The sequence below is a fragment of the Phocoena phocoena genome, chromosome 3 (assembly GCF_963924675.1).
Source record: "Phocoena phocoena chromosome 3, mPhoPho1.1, whole genome shotgun sequence".
NCBI lineage: Eukaryota > Metazoa > Chordata > Mammalia > Artiodactyla > Phocoenidae > Phocoena > Phocoena phocoena.
In genome coordinates, this window is record NC_089221.1 from 107,525,173 (window position 1) to 107,542,412 (window position 17,240).

General features: G+C 34.9%; 1 protein-coding gene across 1 annotated transcript in view; it reads left to right on the plus strand.

Moving 5' to 3' along the window:
* The window catches only part of SLC27A6 (solute carrier family 27 member 6), a 71,332-nt gene that overhangs the window by 43,997 nt on the left and 10,095 nt on the right, over positions 1-17,240 (plus strand). Inside the window, exons 5-6 of the mRNA XM_065873330.1 lie at positions 9,263-9,457; positions 17,150-17,240. Of these exons, the coding sequence (XP_065729402.1) occupies positions 9,263-9,457; positions 17,150-17,240 (286 nt within the window). The remainder of the gene's footprint in view (positions 1-9,262; positions 9,458-17,149) is intronic.

A 17,240-nucleotide genomic window follows, 5' to 3' on the forward strand; every position in this document is an offset into this window, starting at 1 on the left:
ATTAGCAGAGAGGCTGCCTAAAATCATAATAAGTCCACAGACACCGCAAAACACACCACCAGACATGGACCTGCCCACCAGAAAGACAAGATCCAGCCTCATCCACCAGAACACACCTCCACCAGGAGGTCTACACAACCCACTGAACCAACCTTAGCCACTGGGGACAGACACCAAAAACAACGGGAATTACGAACCTGCAGCCTATAAAAAGGAGACCCCAAACACAGTACGATAAGCAAAATGAAAAGACAGAAAAACACACAGCAAATGAAGGAGCAAGATAAAAACCCACCAGACCTAACAAATGAAGAGGAAATAGGCAGTCTACCTGAAAAAGAATTCAGAATAATGGTAGTAAAGATGATCCAAAATCTTGGAAATAGAATAGACAAAATGCAAGAAACATTTAACAAGGACCTAGAAGAACTACAGATGAAACAAGCAACGATGAACAACACAATAAATGAAATTAAAAATAATCTAGAGGGGATCAATAGCAGAATAACTGTGGCAGAAGAACGGATAAGTGACCTGGAAGATAAAATAGTGGAAATAACTACTGCAGAGCAGAATAAAGAAAAAAGAATGAAAAGAACTGAGGAAAGTCTCAGAGACCTCTGGGACAACATTAAACGCACCAACATTCGAATTATAGGTGTTCCAGAAGTAGAAGAGAAAAAGAAAGGGACTGAAAAAATATTTGAAGAGATTATAGTTGAAAACTTCCCTAATATGGGAAAGGAAATAGTTAATCAAGTCATGGAAGCACAGAGCGTCCCATACAGGATAAATCCAAAGAGAAACACGCCAAGACACATATGAATCAAACTGTCAAAAATTAAATACAAAGAAAACATATTAAAAGCAGCAAGGAAAAAACAACAAATAACACACAAGGGAATCCCCATAAGGTTAACAGTTGAACTTTCAGCAGAAACTCTGCAAGCCAGAAGGGACTGGCAGGACATATTTAAAGTGAAGAAGGAGAAAAAGCTGCAACCAAGATTACTCTAGGCAACAAGGATCTCATTTAGATTTGATGGAGAAATTAAAACCTTTACAGACAAGCAAAAACTGACAGAGTTCAGCACCGCCAAACCAGCTTTACAACAAATGCTAAAGAAACTTCTCTAGGCAAGACACAAAGAGAAGGAAAGACCTACAATAACGAACCCAAAACAATTAAGAAAATGGAAATCAGAACATACATATCGATAATTATCTTAAATGTAAATGGACTAAATGCTTGCACCAAAAGACACAGGTTGGCTGAATGGATACAAAAACAGGACCCATATATATGCTATCTACAAGATACCCACTTCAGACCTAGAGACACATACAGACTGAAAGTAAGGGGATGGAAAAAGATATTCCATGCAAATGGAAACCAAAAGAAAGCGGGAGCAGCAATTCTCATATCAGACAAAATAGACTTTAAAATAAAGGCTATTAGAAGAGACAAAGAAGGACACTACATAATGATCAAGGGATCGATCCAAGAAGAAGAAGATATAACAATTGTAAATATTTATGCACCCAACATAGGAGCACCTCAATACATAAGGCAGATACTAACAGCCATAAAAGGGGAAATCGACAGTAACACATTCATAGTAGGGGACTTTAACACCCCACTTTCACCAATGGAAAGACCATCCAAAATGAAAATAAATAAGGAAACACAAGCTTTAAGTGATACGTTAAACAAGATGGACTTAATTGATATTTATAGGACACTCCATTCAAAAACAACAGAATACACATTTTTCTCAAGTGCTCATGGAACATTCTCCAGGATAGATCATATCTTGGGTCACAAATCAAGCCTTGGTAAATTTAAGAAAATTGAAATTGTATCAAGTATCTTTTCCGAGCACAATGTCATGAGACTAGATATCAATTACAGGAAGAGATCTGTAAAAAATACAAACACATGGAGGCTAAACAATACACTACTTAATAATGAAGTGATCACTGAAGAAATCAAAGAGGAAATTAAAAAATACCTAGAAAGAAATGACAATGGAGACACGATGACCCAAAACCCATGGGATGCAGCAAAAGCAGTTCTAAGAGGGAAGTTTATAGCAATACAATCCTACCTTAAGAAACAGGAAACATCTCGAATAAACAACCCAACCTTGCACCTAACGCAATTAGAGAAAGAAGAACAACAAAACCCCAACGTTAGCGGAAGGAAAGAAATCATAAAAATCAGATCAGAAATTAATGAAAAAGAAATGAAGGAAACGATAGCAAAGATCAATAAAACTAAAAGCTGGTTCTTTGAGAAGATAAACAAAATTGATAAACCATTAGCCAGACTCATCAAGAAGAAAAGGGAGAAGACTCAAATCAATAGAATTAGAAATGAAAAAGGAGAAGTAACAACTGACACTGCAGAAATACAAAAGATCATGAGAGGTTACTACAAGCAAATCTATGCCAATAAAATGGACAACCTGGAAGAAATGGACAAATTCTTAGAAAGGCACAACCTGCCAAGACTGAATCAGGAAGAAATAGAAAATATGAACAGACCAATCACAAGCACTGAAATTGAAACTGTGATTAAAAATCTTGCAACAAACAAAAGCCCAGGACCAGATGGCTTCACAGGTGAATTCTATCAAACATTTAGAGAAGAGCTAACATCTCTCCTTCTCAAACTCTTCCAAAATATAGCAGAGGGAGGAACACTCCCAAACTCATTCTACGAGGCCACCATCACCCTGATACCAAAACCAGACAGGGATGTCACAAAGAAAGAAAACTACAGGCCAATATCACTGATGAACACAGATGCAAAAATCCTCAACAAAATACTAGCAAACAGAATCCAACAGCACATTAAAAGGATCATACACCATGATCAAGTGGGGTTTATTCCAGGAATGCAAGGATTCTTCAATATACACAAATCAATCAACGTGATACACCATATTAACAAATTGAAGAAGAAAAACCATATGATCATCTCAATAGATGCAGAGAAAGCTTTCGACAAAATTCAACACACATTTATGATAAAAACCCTGCAGAAAGTAGGCATAGAGGGAACTTTCTTCAACATAATAAAGGCCATATATGACAAACCCACAGCCAACATTGTCCTCAATGGTGAAAAACTGAAAGCATTTTCACTAAGTCAGGAACAAGACAAGGTTGTCCACTCTCACCACTGTTGTTCAACATAGTTTTGGAAGTTTTAGCCACAGCAATCAGAGAAGAAAAGGAAATAAAAGGAATCCAAATCGGAAAAGGAGAAGTAAAGCTGTCACTGTTTGCAGATGACATGATACTATACATAGAGAATCCTAAAGATGCTACCAGAAAACTACTAGAGCTAATCAATGAATTTGGTAAAGTAGCAGGATACACAATTAATGCATAGAAATCTTTGGCATTCCTACACACTAATGATGAAAAATCTGAAAGTGAAATCAAGAAAACATTCCCATTTACCATTGCAGCAAAAAGAATAAAATATCTAGGAATAAACCTACCTAAGGAGACAAAAGACCTGTATGCAGGAAATTATAAGACACTGATGAGAGAAATTAAAAATGATACAAATAGATGGAGAGATATACCATGTTCTTGGATTGGAAGAATCAACATTGTGAAAATGACTCTACTACCCAAAGCAATCTACAGGTTCAATGCAATCCCTATCAAACTACCACTGGCATTTTTCACAGAACGAGAACAAAAAAATTCACAATTTGTATGGAAACACAAAAGACCCCGAATAGCCAAAGCAATCTTGAGAACGAAAAATGGAGCTGGAGGATCAGGCTCCCAGACTTCAGACTATACTACAAAGCTACAGTAATCAAGACAGTATGGTACTGGCACAAAAACAGAAAGATAGATCAATGGAACAGGATAGAAAGCCCAGAGATAAACCCATGCACATATGGTCACCTTATCTTTGATAAAGGAGGCAGGGATGTACAGTGGAGAAAGGACAGCCTCTTCAATATGTGGTGCTGGGAAAGCTGGACAGGTACATGTAAAAGTATGAGATTAGATCACTCCCTGACACCATACACAAAAATAAGCTCAAAATGGATTAAAGACCTAAATGTAAGGCCAGACACTATCAATCTCTTAGAGGAAAACATGGGCAGATCACTGTATGACATAAATCACAGCAGGATCCTTTTTGACCCACCTCCTAGAGAAATGGAAATAAAAGCGAAAATAAACAAATGGGACCTAATGAAACTTCAAAGCTTTTGCACAGCAAGGGAAACCATAAACAAGACCAAAAGACAACCTCAGAATGGGAGAAAATATTTGCAAATGAAGCAACTGACAAATGATTAATCTCCAACATTTATAAGCAGCTCATGCAGCTCAATAACAAAAAAACAAACAACCCAATCCAAAAATGGGCAGAAGACCTAAATAGACATTTCTCCAAGAAAGATATACAGACTGCCAACAAATACATGAAAGAATGCTCAACATTATTAAGCATTAGAGAAATGCAAATCAAAACTATAGTGAGATATCATCTCACACCAGTCAGAATGGCCATCATCAAAAAATCTAGAAACAGTAAATGCTGGAGAGGGTGTGGAGAAAAGGGAACACTCTTGCATTGCTGGTGGGAATGTGAATTGGTACAGCCACTATGGAGAACAGTATGCAGGTTCCTTAAAAAATTACACATAGAACTACCATACGACCCAGCAATCCCGCTACTGGGCATATACCCTGAGAAAACCATAATTCAAAAAGAGTCATGTACCAAAATATTCATTGCAGCTCTATTTACAGTAGCCTGGAGATGGAAACAACCTAAGTGTCCATGAACAGATGAATGGATAAAGAAGATGTGGCACATATATACAATGGAATATTACTCAGCCATAAAAAAAACGAAATTGAGCTATCTGTAATGAGGTGGATGGACCTAGAGTCTGTCATACAGAGTGAAATAAGTCAGAAAGAGAAAGACAAATACCGTATGCTAACACTTATATATGGAATTTCAGAAAAAAAATATGTCATGAAGAACCTAGGGGTAAGACAGGAATAAAGACACAGACCTACTAGAGAATGGACTTGAGGATATGGGCAGGGGGAAGAGTAAGCTGTGACAAAGTGAGAGAGTGGCATGGACATATATACACTACCAAACATAAAATAGATAGCTAGTGGGAAGCAGCCGCATAGCACAGAGAGATCAGCTCAGTGCTTTGTGACCACCTAGAGCGGTGGGATAGGGAGGGTGGGAGGGAGGGAGATGCAAGAGGGATGAGATATGGGAACATATTTATATTTATATGTTTAACTGATTCACTTTGTTATAAAGCAGAAACTAACACACCATTGTAAAGCAATTTTGCTCCAGTAAAAAAATATAAAAAATAAGTATATCTGTATATTTTGATCTTGCTACAGAGCTTCATATAATTTTTATATGATTATTATAGATAAAGGAATCATATTATTTTCATATATATATATTTCCATGCTCCTGATTTTAATCTGGTAAACAAAAATCTGAATAATGTCACTGAAACTAGATTATATCTCAATAAACTGAAAATAACTAATTTATATCTCTTATATCAATTGTCATTTGTATTTTACTGTTTTAGGAGTGCATGCATATCAACAACAGAAGAAATATGCATTTTCTTTTTTCCCACAACACTAAGTAATGAATCTGTTGATCTTTCTTCATACTCCTCAAAGCATGATATTCTGGGCTTTCTTTTAAATGAAAGGAAAATAGAATAAATATTTAAATACTTTAAATAAATACATATCTTGAGAATTAAATGCATGACTTTGAAATTTCTAGACAAAAACCTTATCCTAGTTTTGATGATTTTATTTTCTATATCAGTTGAATGACTCTGGATGAATATTATTATTTAGTAAGCTGGTATAGCTATATATCCCACACAGGTTAAAGTCTATGGAATTTGGTTTGTAAACCACCTTCTTATTGGTTTTCCAGAGTGTGCCAATTCATTTTATAAATAATACTTGCTAAAACTCATCTCTAACCTGAAAAGCATCCAAGAATCATGCCATATAAAAGATTGTTCTTTGGACTTCCCTGGTGGTGCAGTGGTTAAGAATCTGCCTGCCAATGCAGGGTTTGATCCCTGGTCCAGGAAGATCCCACACGCTGCGGAGCAACTAAGCCCGTGCACCACAACTACTGAGCCTGTGCTCTAGAGCCCATGAGCCACAACTACTGAGCCCACGTGCTGCAACTACTGAAGCCAACGCTCCTAGAGCCCATGCTCAGCAACAAGAGGAGCCACCGCAATGAGAAGCCGCAACAAAGAGTAGCCCCTGCTTGCCACAGCTAGAGAAAGCCTGCGCGCAGCATTGAAGACCCAATGCAGCCAAAAAAACTTAATTAAAAGAATAATAAATAAAAATAAAAGATTGTTCTCTGTTAAAGCAGAATAAATACTTAGATTTTCAACACTACTGTTTTATATATGAAAATGGCAGTGAAAAATCCAAGAGCTAGTTCCATGCCAGGTCGGCAATACTGGACATGCCCATGGGAGTTGGAACCAGGACAGAATTGCTCCTGGTAGTATTTAGTGGTAGAAAATAATCCTCTGTCTTGGAAGTAGCTACTTTGATTGAGTGAGGTTTTTTGTTTGTTTGTTTTGTTTGTTTGTTTTTTTCTATCAGTGGAATATTTACCTTAAACCCTTAAGGGTTTAAGGGCCTAATTAAATCCACAAGTCAGATTCTGATGTATCCACACCTCGGCTCTTATTTTATTTTTTTAATTTAATTTTTATTTTGTTAAATTAGTACTTTTACAATTCTGAAAAATCAAATAGTACTCTCAGGAAAACAATACCCCCTCCTATCAATACTTGACCTCTAGAGGTAAACATATTTAATTATTTTAAGATATTTTGGTTTTTATTTACTTCCATATTTCTTAATAAAACATATATGTTACTATTTCTTGATTTTTCAGTCTTAACTATCATCTACCTGGCTTTTTACTCACATATTCACACACATATGTTTCTTCTCCCTCTATGGCACCAATCTAATTATGATCATTTTAAAATACTTTGATAATAAGTTTTTTCATTATAAAAATTATATATATATTATTCATAGCTGACACATAATGTATTTAAAATATAATAACAATTTTTAACTTTTTATTACTGAAAATAATTGACTTTTTAAATTTTGCTTTCTAAATGCCTGTTACTAATTCATCTCTCCATCATAACCCAAATTTCTGAATATGATTTAACAACACTTCAAGTATTTTTAATCAATTTTATTTGTTTTCTTCTTGAAGATATTCCTCCTGGTTGTCATCAAAAAATCAGTCATTGTCCTACCAAATGTGAACAATATTCTGATTTCTACCTCTGTAGATTAGTTTGGCTCTGAGATCTCACCATTTAGTATTCAGGCTTGCATTGAACTTACTGTTTTCAGTAGATTCCTGCATCTGAAATGGTGTCTGGTTGGGCTTCTCCAGAGAGTGTCTCCAGTATTTGACCAGTGTGCAGAGGTGAGACTCCCAGATGTATTATCTGAATCAGGGTGTCTAGGGGTACAGATGCTTCTTAAACAAATTTCCAACCAAGTCTTCTGCCTTGCTCATTTTTTTGTTGTTTCCTTGACACTCTTAGGAGCATGTGTTGCATTCCCAACTGTGGGCTTAGATTTCAGAATTAACTACTCTGCTTAGTCTCATGCCTTTTATCTATTCACCTTTCAGTTTGTAAAATTACCTTTCTTTCACATTCTCTTTTTTCTTGAGAGTTAATAGATTAAAATCTCCTTTAAGACGGAAAAGGAACTAAGGTAAAGAATGTTCATTGGACCATTTTTAACTGTGTCAGGGACAATTGATTTCTCTATTATTGTTGCCTATTTATTGTTATTTCTTGTTGTTTTGTATTACTTTTGTAAGGTTGGAGGTACTTCAGAAGGAATCATGGATTTACCATGACTAAGCTGATATTATATTCTTACTCTAATTTTTTAATTGAGGTATAACTGACATAAAACATACAGTTTCAGGTGTACAATGTAATGCTTCAATATACTGTATATATTGCAAATTGATCACCAATATAAGTCTAATTAACATTCAACACCATACATAGTTGCAAATTTTCTTTTTCTTGTGATGAGAACTTTAAGATTTACAGTTGACCCTTGAATAGCATGGGTTTGAGCTGTGCCTGTCCACTTATATGCAGTTTTTTTTCAGTAGTAAATATCACAGTACTACATGATCTGCAGTTGGTTGAATCTGTGGATGTGGAACCGGTGATACTGAGAACCAACTAGAAATTCCATTTGGATTTTCTACTTCATGGAGGGTCCTTGTCCCTAATCCCTGGTTGTTCAAGGGTCAACTCTACTCTCTTAGCAACTTTCAGATATGCAATTCAGTATTGTTAATTATAGTCACCACGCTGTACAGTACATCCCCAGGACTTATTTATTTTATAACTAGAAATTTGTACCTTTTGACCCCCTTTACCCATTTTTGCCCACTCCTCACCCTGCCCCTGGCAACCACCAATCTGTTCTCTGCTCAGGGTTTTGGGTTTTTGTTTTGGCTGTTGTTTGTTTTTTTTAGATGCCACATATATGTGAGATCATACAGAATTTGTCTTTCTTTGTCTGACTTATTTCACTTAGCATAATGCCCTCAAGGTCCATCCATGTTGTCACAAATGGTAAGATTTCATTCTTCTTTATGACCGAATAATATTCCATTGTGTATATACCACATTTTCTTCATTCATCTATTGATGGGCATTTAGGTTGCTTCCATGTCTTGGCTATTGTAAATAATGCTGCAATGAACATGGGGTGCAGTATCTTTTTGAATTAGAGTTTTTGTTTTCTTCAGATAAATACCCAGGAGTGGAATTGTTGGACCATATGGTAGTTCTACTTTTAATTTTTTGAGGAACCTCCATTCTGGTAAGGAAGAAAGCATATTTCAGGAAAAATAAGACTTCAGCATCTCAAATTTAGGAAGCGATTTTGCCAGATATAGGGAAATAAAGCTGTATTACTCTGGACCAGTGTTAGTTTCATTAGCTATTGGACTTAGTTCTGCCATGGACTTACATGATATTTTTTTTACTCCTTTGCATTATTGCACACATGCAACTTACTTCTGGATGGTTCTTATTTAAGTAATAGCAATGAAAGAAAAAACTGGGAACTGGAAATAATAAATTACTAGTAAAATCTTTTCTTCTAACAGAGAGAAGGCGAAAAAGATCATCGGGTACGTTTGGCAGTTGGAAATGGCATGCGGAGTGACGTATGGAGAGAATTTTTAGACAGATTTGGAAATATTAAGATGTGTGAGCTTTATGGAGCTACTGAAGGAAACATTTGTTTCATGAATCACACTGGGAAAATTGGATCAGTTGGGAGAGTGAATTTCCTTCACAAAGTAAGTAAAATATTTTCTTTACAAAAGAAATATATTGAGATCTGCTAACCTCTCCTCTAGACTTTGTGCTTGTAAATTATGCTAAATATTATCACCTTTTTTAAAATTTGAGAACATCTATAAATAACATAGTGGCCTCTAGATGAACTGTGGTGCCATAGACTGTGAAAACCTCAATTATCTCCCATCTTTTCCCCCTGTCATATGGGAATAATGATAGTTAGTTCTTTTGTTCAGTTTTCAAATTTAATGATATAATGTATAAACAAGCATAGGTCCCAATATATATTAATTTGACTCCATTTTCTGTGTTTTCAATCCACTATTTCTACTTTCCATTCATTTTTATATCACTCAAAAATTATATGTAGGCTTCTAATACATGGTTTCCTTAAAAATATGTCAAGATATCACTAAAATTTTTAAAGTAGCCAAAAAATTACCTTCTTAGGAGTAAAAGACAGCTAATTTCTCAATAGCAACCATGGAAGACAAAATATAGTGGACAGATATCTTCAACTTGTTTGGAGGAAATAATTATCAAAATAGAATTCATATTCAACAATAATATTTTTAAATAATAAAAATGAAAATTTTAAAAAAGTATCAAAATTTATATAACCTCAAGGGGAAATAAACAAATCCAGAATCATAGTAGAATATTTTATTTTAGCTCTTTACTATTTGATAGAACATGCAAAAAGTTTTTTCAATGACATAGTATATTAGAATAATACAATAACTAAACTATTTGAACTAATGAACATATATAGGACACTGCATTTAAAAACTGCAGAATATCCATTATTTTTAAGCGTTTATCACACATTCACAAAAGTTACAGGACTACATAGGGAATTCCAGCAAATTTCATAGGCTTGAGTATATATGGATTATGTTCTCTGACCATAGTTTAATTAAGATAGAAATGTTTAAAATAACAGCTAGATCATCTCCTATATATTTGGAGATGAAACATCTCTAAATTTCTGAGTCAAAGAAAAAAATCATAATAGAAAAATAGAAATAGAAAATAATTTAAGCTGAATCATAATGAAAATGTTACACTTCAAAGCTCAGATAAGAATAGCTGAAAATTAGTGAGCTAAATATCCATTTCTGTAAGTTAATTTTAAAAAACAACTAAAATAAACTCAAAGAGTATAAAAGGTAGGAAGTAATAAAAGCATAATTTAAAAAAGTAAAAAGAAACATTTAGTGAGGATTATCAAAAGAGATAAAAGTATAATTTTTAAAGAGTAAAGAAATAGATTCAAAGCTGGTATAAATTGCCCTAATGTTTGAAACTTAAAGAAGGTACAAACTATTTTTATAATGTGTTTTATGGGACTGTGAGGGTCTTGTTGACATTTCAGAAATACATGTGTGTTGCGAACAAAAATAATTGGGGGAAAGTAAGTGCTGATATTACCGAGTATTATTACATTCTTTACAGTTAATTTTCTCAATGGATTGCACTGGTTCCATTAAAAATTTGGTATTCATAATTAAAGCTTTTTGGTGAAGCTGAGTCATTCCTAAGTAATCATGTAATAGGAATACAATGAAGATTTATATTTTGTATTACTGGCTTGACCTCATTATAATTTTCTAATATCTTAAAGTCCCTGTCAGACTGTTATAATGTCCATAATGCAGGAAGTTATGATTGTCTCCAATTTATTTGGGCAACTTCTGATTTTTTTTTCTGTTTTTTTTTTTTTTCAGTTTGAAAATGAAAAAAAAGTACCCAATGTCATATGAATTCTAGTCTTTTATCATTTCATTTGCATGTTGTTTCATCACATAGCAGGTAATCAGAAAAAAATTGGACCAATAACTGTTTCATAACTATGTGAGGAGATTTAAGTGCGTCTCTCAAAAATTTAAACTTATTGGAGGCTTACACTTACCATCTGAGAGAGGAATCAGCCTCTAAATGGAGATAGGATGTTAAAACTGAAAGAAAAAGATGAAGCAGCAACAGAGTTCCTCTGACCCAAATGTCCTTCTTCTGTGCTATGCTTACTATTTAAATGCATGAAACTGAAGGGAGGTGTGTCCCATATACGCCCCCAAAGCAAAAAATATAAAAAATTTAGTGACAGTGCATTTGAGAGACAAATCCAAGTAAAAATTGGGGACTGTCATCTCCTTTTCTATGCCCAGTAATAATAATTGGGAAGGAACAAACATGAACTCCATAGAGGAAATAAAACTTGAAAGAAAGGGAGAAAATGAATCTAAATAAAAAGCAGCTAAAAATATATGGATGAATATCAAAATAATAAGTCCCCCCAAATGGCCAGAAAATGTTTAGAAAAACAATATCCCATAGGTTCAAAAAATTGTAATAATATTCTCTTTAAACATAAGAGCTCAAAGGAAAATGCAAGGAAATCATAGATCAACAAATGGAGTTGGAAAGTAGACACGCTCAACCCAAAGGAAAAAGAATAAAAGGGAAAAATGAAAATATTACAGAGTTGAACACCACACTGAAGGACTTAAAAATAAACAGGACTGAAAACATTGTTAGCAAGATGGATGGGATTAAGGAGTCACACAGATGTAAAGAATAAGCAAATAATAATATAAAATAAATTAAAAAGGTAAAATTTGAAAGCATAGACAATGATCTGACATGTGCTTCATTCATGTTCTGGTAGAAGAAAACAAATCAAAGTGAAAAAAACTATTTGAAACCTAATAGAAGAAAACTTCCTGAAAATAAAGATTTGAATCTTTAGCAAAAGAGCACATTATGTTCCAGGGGGAAAAAATATGGTACAGAATGATCATCAGGAAATATATATATTCTGGTGAAATTACTGAACGTAAATTGAAGAACCATAAGAAGATGCTAAGGCAGAAAAAGCAAAAGATGTACAAAGTATACGGTGAAGATGGGAAATGTCTCAGGCATCTTTCAAAACAAAAACATTACACTCAGTGCCCCCCCAGAAAGAACGTAATGTTTTCACCTAAGAATATTAGTTCTAACAAACTTGTCCTACAAGTCCAAAGGCAACAAAGTAGTGTTCTCAAACTTTTAAGAAATCAGAGAATATAATTCCCATGTACTTACAGGAATATACTACTTCTTTATATTCACTGAATGAAAAATTCTAGTGAACCTGAAGATAAAGCAGTTTAGAAATTGAAGGAACCACCTTCAGTTGAAAGGTTTGCTTGAATCCACTTAAATATAGAGGATTGAAAAGCTCTGAATTATGTTTGTAGATCGAATGGAAGTATAAATCCTGACAATATAAAAATACTTAGAACTAAAAAAATGAGAATTGTTTGGGAGGAGAGAAGAAGGTATAAGTATTGATTATCTCATCTTTTATGGTGGTAAATCCATAGATACAAAGTAAAGATAAAGTATGAGACTTAATAAAAAGGCTCCTTTTGCTCACATTTGTATAAACATTTTTTATTGTCTTAAAGTAGGCATCTTTTAGAGACTAAGAAATTTAGCCAACTGTGAAGTTAGAAAACAGTTCACGTGGGACCGCCTTCACATCTAACATCAGTTGCAGTTTGGGAGTCCCTAAGACCACCTTTAAGTTTGATAATTCACTGGAAGGAACACAAAACTCACCAAAAGCTGTATAATAGTTACAGTTTATTACACCTAAAGAATATAGATTAACATCAGTCAAGGGAAGGAACAGTAGGGTAGAATCCAGGAGGGTACCAAATGCAAGGCTTCCAGTTGTCCTCTCCTGTGAAGTCAGGAGGATATGACTCTCCTGGAATTGATGTGTGACAATACATGGAGTATTGCCAACTCAGGAAGCTCACCCAGCCTTGATGTCCAGAGTCTTTTGCGGGAGCTCAATCTTTTAAATCTAGTTGGCTGCCTCTGTGGTCAGCCTCCACCTCCAGTCCCTCAGGAGGTCAAGCTGGGTGACCCAAAGCCCCAACTCTACATAACATTATTGGCATGGCTCAGAGACCCACTCTCAATCATAGAGTTACTATCTGGTTGCCCAAGGTCCTTAGGCAAATAAAAAGTCCTGTCCCTCATGACATTGTGAGAGATTATCTCCCAGAAGCTGAGAGCAAAGGCCAGGTCTCTAATTAAATTTGTGGTTAAAGTTAAATTCTTTGACCCCATAGGGACTGGTATCTCTTATGCTAAACACACATTTTAGTTTAACTTTGGTTCCATTTTCTTTTGTTAAATTCAAGACAATTTAAATTGATTGCATTTACTAGAATGGTGTGGTTTCATTTTTCATAAATTATTTTACTAATCAGTTTCATACCTTTCCCTCTTGATTTAAGTGCATTTGTAATGATGTTCATCAAATGACTTTCTTTATATATATTTATAAATTTCCAGTGTGCCTGACACAAGTGAGCACAGTGAACAAAACGCACATAAATTCCTGCCCATGTGCAGGTCATGTTCTATTAAGGAAGACAGAAAACAGACAAGATCAATAAATAAAATACAGTCTATAGCACATACTCATTAGTGCAAAAGAGGAAAATTAAACAGGGAAGGGAGATTGTGTGTACGTGCATGTGTACTGGGAGGCGTTTTTGAAAATTTTAGGTAGAATGGCCAGGGATCACTTTATATTGAGAATATATTACACCATGTTAAGAATGGTTTACTTTTGGTTAAAATTTGGGGAAATTTAACTTTTTCTTCTTATTTTTCTGTTTTACTTGATTTTTTAAAAATGATTATTTTTTAAATACAAGTCTGCGAACCATTCAGAAAACTATGCTGTTGCATAACAGTGCATCCTAGAAATGAGTATTCATAATGTCCCAACTTTATATAATATTACGTTACTATAGGTGTATAAATGTATACTTATGATAGAGAGAGAGATGATAAGTTTATGAGTGTGTGTGTGTGTGTTTGTATCTTTTAAGGGTCTTCTGTTTAAGGAAACAGAGAAACCACCCTTTATCTATGGTGTGGGATAAATGAGCCTGTACTGTATAGGTCAAAGCAATGTAGTATAACGCTGAGGCAGAAAATCCTGAGTTGGAATCACTGTACCTACGGCTCTAGTTCCAGCTCTGCCACTACTTGACTTTTTGACTTTGACAAGTCACTTTCTTCTGGATTCAAAGTCTACTCATTTATTTATAGAGGAAATAATTTTTGTGTTCCCTTTCTAACTTCTAAATTTACAAATCTCAATATGCAAAAGCGTACAGGTATGTGTGGAAACTCCAAGGGCCAGTGTGCACAGTCACATAGATATACGCTGTACAGTTCTGGGGACCCATTTGTCTAGACTGTTACAAATGAGACCCCCTGCAGCTGTGTTCTGGCCATGTATACCTCTTCCTATACCTATACCTGTACATGTATGTATAGTATACATTTAGGAGATACTGAAGTGTGGCATCTGTTTATTTGTGTTATTATAACATAATCATTTTTGTAACCTCATGGGTCCTCTTGAAGGCAGGAAAAAAAAATAGAAATCCGTCTAGCTGAAACTTAATGCTCTGATCCAGGCTACTTCTAGAAGGTGCAGTGATATATTTAAATTTCATTTGTATTATAAAATTACTCAATTTCTGACCATCAAGTCCCCTCTATCTGATAACAGGCACACTGAACAGTGATTTGGTGTGGAATTAATCTTACCCATGTGTGTGGTTGCCAAATTGATCTAAAAGAAATAATGTTAAAGATGATATTACCAGTTGCTGGGCAAATTTTTCAAAATATAAAGCATGTTAAAACACGAGAGAGTAATAAACAGGACTCTGTTCTAGTTTGGCCGAAATGATAAATGCAGTTCTGGAACCTCTGGAATCTTTCTTTTGACCAGTCATTAGGCAAGTAGCCAATATCCTATTAGCCCAATTACAGACAAAGACCAACAAGATGCAAGCTTGCATTTTAATAAGAATCTTTATGTCAAGAGTAACAATGTTTTTGTTTTGCTGTCTCTTTCATTGGCCCTCATCTTAAAATAGGATAATATTAATTTCTACCTTATAGGGTTTTTGATGATTAAATTAAAAGCTCTTAGCACAGTGACTGAGACACAGTAAGTACTCAATCAATATTAGTTGCTCTCAGACTTCCCTGGTGGCGCAGTGGTTAAGAATCTGCCCATGAATGCAGGGGACACGGGTTCAATCCCTGATCCGGGAAGATCCCACATGCTGCAGAGCAACTAAGCCCGTGTGCCACAACTACTGAGCCTGTGCTCTGGAGCCCACGAGCCACAACTACTGAAACCTGAGCGCCTTAGAGCCTGTGCTCCACGTCAAGAGAAGCCATCTCAATGAGATGGCTCATCTCACCGCAACAAAGAGTAGCCCCCATTGCCCCAACTAGAGAAAGCCTACACGCAGCAATGAAGACCCAATACAGCCAAAAATAATAAATAAATAAGTAAATAAATAAATTTATAAAATATATATATTAGTTGCTCTCATTTGTATTTTAATTCAAAGAATGAATTGTGATTGTAGTTACATGCTGACTTTCCTGAGATGTTTGTTTAGTCTTTGATAATAAATTATACTACTACATTTATCTCATTAATTTTATTTGTATTTTCCCATTTGTTCTTTATTTGTTTCTCTCCTTCTCCTCATGCTCCTCCTTCTTCTCTCTTTTGTTTGTCCTTCCTAATTATTTTTTCTCACTTCATTTTATCACCTCCATTTTAGTTTACTATGTGCTGGTTCAGCTTAATAAGATTGCTTGTTTAATTGATTGGGAAAACCTCAATTTTCTTATGCATGAAATGAGGGAGTTGGATTGAACCAATCTGCAGTTCTCTCCCAGGGTCAGATTTTGAGGATCTGTGAATCTGCATGACATGGTAATATGAACATTACAAGAGCAGGGGAACTGGAAATATTGGGGGTCAAGGAGAGATGTCCAATTAGCTTGTTTCCTGATGTGATGAGGATGTTCCAACAAATTTCCATCTTACACCACAACTGTGTACAGAAGTACTGAGGGTTAGTTTAAGGACATTAAGTTGAAAGGCCTGGGGAAAAGGTCTAAGTAAGTGACAAAAACAAGTACTTTTGAGGCATCTAGTCCCTTTACAAGGGATGGTAAGTTAAAATACACAACACAATCCTTGCATTCACATAGTTGACGTTTTAGTTCTATTAAAACTTTCCATTTCAAGGGATGTTTGAAAGATTGCAAAAAAGAGAAGGCAAGAAAGTGTCCTCTTAACTATAGTTAGCAGAGTATGTGATTTCGTGCAGGGATTGCTTCCTGGTACTCAAATTAGGGGAGTTCCCTGGCTGTCCAGTGGCTAAGATTTTGATCCCTGGTCGGGGAGCTAAGATCCCACATGCCTCGGGGCCAGAAAACCAAAACATGAAACAGAAGCAATATTGTAACAGATTCAGTAAAGACTTTTAAAAGTGATCCACATCAAAAAAAAGAAAAAACTTAAAAAGAAAAGATTAGAATTAGTAAGGCTTTTCTAAGGTAAGGTGCAACATAAAAGAAGTGAAAGTAAATGCCAGTACATGAGCGCTGGTTACTAACACCTTCAGTTTTGATTTTTAAATATTTATTTAACTTTTTACCAGGAAAGCTTACTTGTTTTAATAAATCCACATTCTAATTCTGTATTTCAATTGACTGAGATTTAAATCTACTACCAGGAGATGTCATTGCACAAATAAATAACTAAATCTTGTTTTTGTTTCATTCTGTTTTTGCAGCTTTTTTTCACTTTTGACTTGATAAAGTATGATTTTCAGAAAGATGAACCCATTAGAAATGAACACAGCTGGTGTAGTCGTGTGAAAAAAG